Source organism: Girardinichthys multiradiatus, chromosome Y (assembly GCF_021462225.1).
Source record: "Girardinichthys multiradiatus isolate DD_20200921_A chromosome Y, DD_fGirMul_XY1, whole genome shotgun sequence".
Lineage (NCBI taxonomy): Eukaryota > Metazoa > Chordata > Actinopteri > Cyprinodontiformes > Goodeidae > Girardinichthys > Girardinichthys multiradiatus.
Genome location: NC_061818.1, coordinates 37,065,797 through 37,072,838, shown reverse-complemented (window position 1 = coordinate 37,072,838; position 7,042 = coordinate 37,065,797). Strand labels below are relative to the sequence as shown.

At 39.9% G+C, this 7,042-nt stretch overlaps 1 protein-coding gene across 1 annotated transcript; it reads right to left on the bottom strand.

The window, feature by feature from the left end:
- Positions 1-2,521: 2,521 nt before the first annotated feature.
- LOC124864034 (protein SCO1 homolog, mitochondrial-like) lies at positions 2,522-6,981 on the bottom strand. Its single transcript, XM_047358640.1, has 7 exons — positions 6,695-6,981; positions 6,233-6,352; positions 4,788-4,878; positions 4,446-4,643; positions 4,275-4,367; positions 2,856-2,971; positions 2,522-2,770 (listed from the first exon to the last, which is right to left on the bottom strand). The coding sequence occupies exons 1-7, from the start codon at positions 6,839-6,841 to the stop codon at positions 2,636-2,638; spliced, it is 900 nt and encodes a 299-aa protein (XP_047214596.1). The 5' UTR covers positions 6,842-6,981; the 3' UTR covers positions 2,522-2,635.
- Between the last annotated feature and the right edge of the window lie 61 nt (positions 6,982-7,042).

The window sequence follows — 7,042 nt, the reverse complement described above, 5'->3', positions numbered from 1 at the left end:
AAGTGATTATTTCACTTTGGGAGCCACACAGATAAAGTTTTGTCTCCTCATCTCACAAGACGAGTCCTAGGAACATCAAAAAGCAGCAGGTTACCCTCAGAGTTCTGCTGGTAACATACTCGTGTAAAAATGTATAGCATAACTGCTAATAAGAAACAAGAGTTCAGTTTTTTATCTGTAAAATTCAAAAAGATTGGAAAAATTCTATTTATGTTTTAGAGTGTAACCACAGTGACAAAAATCTATTCGGTCAAACAGTGTTTATATAAACTTCAACAAAAGCCTGACTTAATTCTTCATTCTGTGCATAAATGTACAACATGACCAAAATGATTTAAACAGTTGCAGTTACAAAAGGTTCGGAGCAACTATTGTTAGATCTTAGAGTGTAAGCGACGTCATACCATCAGACGTTGTGGTTCTGTCGCTGTAAAATAATCCCAGCTAGAACCCTCTTTCCTGGATTGGCTGCAAAAGATGCAAGTTACAGACAATGAATATCTCTAAAACACAATGTATGAGAATAACTTTCCAAAAAGCATCTTGGACATAAAGCAGATAGTTTGATCATTTCCATTGCCATTGTTTTATTCTGTTTGGCTCTGTTACTGTGGATTAAGACACAAAATGGACCCTGTTATTTCTGCTGCAAAGCTACAAAAATACAGTGTACCAAGACTGACAGAACAATTGATCTGCCAGCAGCAGGAGGTGCTGGTAGAGACTGGAGGCCTCGCAGATCTATCGCAATATCAATCCAAATCCAGTTTCCCTTACTTTCACTGTAAAAATAAATAACATTAAAGCAGGGTTGATGGTTTCCAGAGGCACAGTTAGGCTAATAAACCACATTTCCTACATGAATTCCAGAAAGACTCAAAGCTGCCAGAGCTGGTGAGTGTTGGTGAGTTCAAAGCAATCTCAAAACACCGGGAAAAGGTTTACTTCTTGTAATTGATTTTGAGTCTAAGCCTTGATCTTGTGCTCTCACATATGCTGTCGGGTTATGCCATGTATGAGTGTGTTTTATCATTGTTTTATTAACTCTGCTGCCGTCTTGCCAGGTCCTTCTTGGAAAGAGATTACTAATCTCAATGAGGCTTTATCTGGTTAAAAATAAAGGTCATATTTAGTAACGTACAAATAGATGGAAATAAATTTAATTAAATTCCACCAAACAAGTTATTTCTACCTAAAAATGTTTGATCCATTAAAAAAACATGTTTGATTCACTTACTTAGTGGACAATATTCAAATGTAAGCAACAAAAACTTCAAGAAAACAAAAGAAAAGAATGCCTTGAAAAACACTTATGGGTTTTAATAATCTATTTAGCAAGAAATGAAAAATGTGAGAGCTCCATATTTTCCCCTTCGCCTCCAGGAATGAGCGTGATGTCTGGACAGAGAGCTGGACGACTGTTTGCTTTTCTAATCCAGTTTCTAAAGGAGGAAACCCAACGGGTGTGTAGGCTGAACGGATATTAATAAATCAATATAGGTGGTTGTCAAGATCCCAGACTGTATAGTCTGACATACTATAAACACTGACTACAGTCTGTTACTGTACTACTGTTTTTAATTATAACAATCTGAGTGTCACCCCTGCCCATCTGTAGTTGCTGTTTAGGTGGGAGCTGATGCTGCAGAAATTTTTTAATTTACATCAAAATATAGACATTGCAAATAAGGAAGCTATAAACAGATTTAAAAGACTACCTGATAAAAGTGAAAAAAAGCAGGTGGGCGATGGCAAAAAAAAAAACCAAACTCAATATTTCTTTACCTTTGAGCTACAGGAGTCTGAGGTGGGCAGATGTAATGTTTTAGATCTCATCAACGGTGCATGCAAGACATAACTGGAAGGAGACCCTTCACTCAGAGGTAAAATATCAGGGGAAAAACTCTGGTAGACAAAAACATCTACATCTTGATGTATCATGTCCGCTGGTGGACATGAAACTTCCTGGAATTAAAGCACTTCAGTTGTAGTTTCAGACATTTGGTGGAAAAAAGGGTAAAACTTCACAAAACATTGTCTAGATATTGATTTTGTAAAATCCATAAGTTGGATCAACATTCCAATCTAACCAGGCAGTGTCTCCAATTTTCATTTTTACTCACATAATTAATGTGTCATTTCAAGACATTTTATTTAATTAGAATCACTTGAAAGGCTGAAGATTTTCCAAAGCTTTAGGAAGACTTTTTCCAACAAACGTCCTTTTAAACCAGAGTAGTTGCCGTAATAAACTGAGTCACTAAACTCTCAAGCACACACAAAGCAGTAGTGGACAATTTTCATTGTCCCTTTATGTGTCATTTGTTTTCCGACCACTAGGTGGATCCGAAATCGAATTAGAAACTATTATTTAGCAATCTGGATGTAAGAAAAAAAGCACTTTTCCAAACTGTTCATCCATTAGCTGCAAATAATGAACAACTAATCCTCTATTAAAGTTTTTACTGTTTTGGGCTGAGAAGAAAGCTTGATGTGAAAGCAACAAACAGCAGCACACCAGTAAAAAGAAAGAAAAGTGCCTTTATACATTTGTGTTTACAAAGTGATAAGACAGCAGCAATTAAACACCTGAAGATAAACTGTCAGTTCATGGTGGGCTTTCATGGGCTGCCCATCAGTTCCCCTTCTTATACTTCCTCATGTGAGCTGCTATCGAGCTGATGATCTCCACACTTCGTTTATTCTGTCCAAAATAATCCACAAACTGTCCGTCGGGTCCTACGAGGTACATGATGATGGTGTGATCAACCTAAAAACAACAGCAGGCCAAGTTTAGATATCTGGCTCACCAAGATGAAATGTTTCCAATAAAACTGGAGCAGCTCATGACTCACGATGTAGTCGTTGTCTTCATCCTTCGGCCCCTGACTGTAGTACACTCTGTAGGCTCTGGAGACCTCCTCGACCTGAGCCGTCGTCCCCGTCAGACCAATCAGCTTCGGGGAAAACTCTGACGGAGAGATCAGACTGTGAGGTACCAACAGGACCACCAAGATAAAAATCCTTTGACAGATTCCAGTCCAATGGAACCAGTACCACATATGCAACATATCCTTCATCCTCCAGTCAGGCAGACAGAAACACAGCCTTGTGACTTCGCCCCCAAAAAAATCCATGAGGGGCTGCTAATCTTTATTTCAAAATAAGAACCATTCAGTCACACAATTATCAAATGTTAAGCTGTTCCAGAGCATCCTGGAAATTAAAAAGATTTAGCAGTGACCAATGCAACTTGTGCAGAGTGATCAGATGCAGATTAGGTATTTTATTAAACTTTACTTTGTAAAAACTACATTTTTTTTGTACCGGCACAAAATAGTCAGCACAGTCATATCCTGAGCAAGGATGATGCTGTGAAAGAGTCCAGCTGACGTCGCTCAATTTAGTAGAACGGCCGCTAAAAAAAAAGGGACAGATGTGTCTTCTTGCATGGCAACACCTATCTCCAAAGAGACGGACACAGAAAATCCTGTATAAAGACTAACAAAACCATGCTACCACCAGTCCAGAGCTTGCTAAACGTGGGCCGCAGGTGCTTGTGAGTGCATAGGCATCCTCAAGACTTTTTGATAGCAGACTTGTGACACAAATGGCAGCAAAGAAGCCACTTCTGTCCAGGAGAAACTTCAGAAACAGGCTGAAATTCTGTACATGAATGGACAGCACAAGACCTTCTGCTGAACACAACCATAAGTGTTGGATCTTGTTTGGACCCATCTCACCAAGTAATGAAGCCTCAATGGAAAGTTATTTTCTCTGATCAATCCTCCTCCTTATTGTTGGGACACCTAAGATGAGAGCTACCAGGAGTCCTGTGTGGTGCAGAGAAGAGGAACCCAAACACCTTCTCCTCTAAGCGAGTGGGCTACCTCCCAACTCTTCCCAAAAATCATTGCAGTGGATTAAAGGTGGAATGAAAACATCCTCCAAGAGCAACTTTTTCCAGCAACTTGGTGACAATCTGTAGATCTTCCAGCAAGATGAACCATCATGTCACAACAAAAAAGGCAACATAGACATTTTGGACTTCTGGCCAAGAAACTTGATCGCAATGAGAACCTGTGGTCAGTTCTCAAAAAGCTGGTGGAAAAAAAAACACAGAAGCTAAACTGATCAACTCCAAGCACCAAGCAGTCGAGAATAAGGTGTCATTTTTCCCAATTTTCAGGATAAATCGAAGAAATTTTGGTGGGCCACTTTAAACAACAGGAGAAATCTGTCCTGTTAAAGGGTTCGCTCTGCTGCGCTGGTACCTTTCACATATGCAGCCATGGCCTCTGGAGTATCTCTGTCAGGATCTATAGTGATGAGGATGGGCGTCAAGTTCGGAAGAGACTGGATCTTGTCTGCAGAAAACCAAACACAGACAAACTGTTAAAACTTTAACCTTATATTTTTGTTGTTATAAAAACTCATTTCGTTACCTATTCCATCCACCGCTTCAATCATTTTCTCTATCTCGTCCGGGCAGATGTCGGGGCAGTGCGTGAAACCAAAGTAGATGAGGATCCATCGACCGAGGAAGTCCTCACTCTTGGAGGGCTTGTTGTTCTGATCGATGAGCGAGAAAGGGCCGCCCAACGCTGGCCTGCCGATCGTTTTGTTTCGCTCCTTTTCAATCACTGAAAATCAACAGAAAAAAAGCAGGTCGTTATTTAACAGGGCTGTCGCTTTACGCACAAAAACTGTTTACCAACATAATCCAAACAAGTTTTTTTTTCTTCCAGAAGATGTTTAGTACCTCTTTAATGCACAAAGGTACTCACATTCCTCCTTTTCTTTCTTGAAATACTTCATCCCTCCCAGCAGAGCACCTCCGATAGCAAACGTGACTGCTAAAGATTTCCACGTCACAGGCTTTAAAGTGGAGACAGAAGACAAGAGCACGCATGAAACGGATCCATCTCAGCAGTGTACACACTCCAGGTGAAATAACAGGGTTCAGGACTTTACTGGATACATATGCAAACCTTGTTAACTATTGCTGTGCTTTGATTCAGTTTCAGCATTTAATCTTGTTCAGTTTACACCTGCATACGATTAGAGAGAATCTGATAAACCTGAAATAAAGTTCAGCTGTCCTAGGAGAAGTTTCCTGACATTTGCTCACTGGCTTCCTTTAGTTTAAGCTATAGTTTGCAGAGAGGCTACAAAGGATCAAAATAATCTTATGTACTAAGATATCAGTTCGGAGAGGGGTGGAAAAAATACATTTCTCAAGTCCCAGTGAAGACAGTTATGCATATTTGGAGAAATTAAGAGACAACAGGAGAACTTGAACTTTCAGGGTATGATTCCAAATCATGTGTTCGTTACTTAATCAACACATCAACACCCACAGTGAAACATGGTGGTGGCAGCATCATGATGTGTACTTACTTTTTCTTACACGGAACTGGGATTTCGGTCAAGATGGATGAAAATATGAACAGTTCCAAATACCAGTAAGTTTTGACCCAAAATCTAAAAGGCATCTGACAGAAAGTGTAAAAGGGATTTGATTTTTCAGCAACATGGCAAGTCCAAGATTACAACCGAATAAAAGAAAAAAATGTAAGTTTTAAAATGGCCTAGTCCAAGGTTCTGCCACATCTGGCTCCAGAGACATGTATTTCCCTTTTAGTGCTCCACAGCGGAACTCAATAACTGTGACCAAAAATTACCTAAAGATGACAAAATGTTTTTAATTACAAACTTAGTAGGAAAGGAGTTCAGCAGCTCTTTTAAATGCTTTTTTTTGTAATATCTGCATCACATTTTAACAGCAGAATGGTTTAATTTCATAAATTGTATTATTATTGTGTTTTTATTTCTTTATTTAAGTTTTGTGGGTCTAGATAAACTGTTATATTAGGAGAGATTTGGCTCTGCACTATAATGGCTGCTGCCTCTTGGCCCAGCCAGAGTCCAAAACTAAAACTAGAAGAACCTCTGGACTGATCTGATGAGGGTTTTGGACAAGAGACGTCTGACAAACATAGATAAGATTTGCAGACAGAGTCGTCAAAGATTGTCATGTCAAAATGAGGCATGTTGATAGACCCCAACAAAATACAGAAGAATCAAACTGAATCAAAAAGTGTTCCTAAGTATTAGTTTCAGAGTTATGCGACCAGATTTTGCAGCTTTTTGTTTTATTATTATTTCGCATTTTTAAGTTGAACTGTTAAGGTCACATTCATGGTGTTAAGAGAGCTTCCTATGCTCTTACCCCTGACTTCTTGGACTTCTCGCCTGATGAAGGCGGTGGAGGCATCGAGGAAGATGATCTTAAACCGTAAAGCTTCAGCCATTGTGTTCTTCTGCAGGTGTGCCACCGACTCACACTCACCTGCAAGAAGCAGGTGATAAGGAAGGACATTCAGAATAAAATATGGCATAAACATATTACAAGCCTCTTTTAAAAATCACCAAGTTGTCACCCCTTGTTTTAATGTACAGCAGTTATTAAATCCTTTAAGTAACGCAAGGCAATTTTCCGAAGCAAAATTACAATTAGCGTAATACATTTTGTCACCGAATTAATAGTAGAGTATACACATAAAGCTACGGAAACAATAATGTCCACATTTTGATTTTAACCAACGCAAAACTGGAATAAACGTTGATTTGCCTGATTTTCTCATGGAGTTTGGCGTCGCAAAGACAGCGGCAGCTCCTAGCTTTGACCTACCAGGTAGCAGAGATCTGCCCGCGATGGCAGCGTATGTTTCAGCCCAGCGTCCCTTTGAATTAAACTGTGAACCAATCTGACGGCTCGGCTCTGCGGGGCTTTACTCTGGACCAGCCAGCAGCCCAGGTTCTGAAACAGAACGCTCATGTCGGCTTTAACCTTTGCAGAACCGCTGTTGCTTAACACACATGGGAAAAACGCCTGATTAAAAACTGCTGTTCTCAGGTCAGTTCTTCAGGGTCACGATATTCTCCATTGGAAAGTTAACGTCTGAACGAACTGATCTGAGATCAGACGTTTTAGACACGTCTTCTTCTGTCGTCCGCAGAGAGCGTGGGGGCTCTCTGC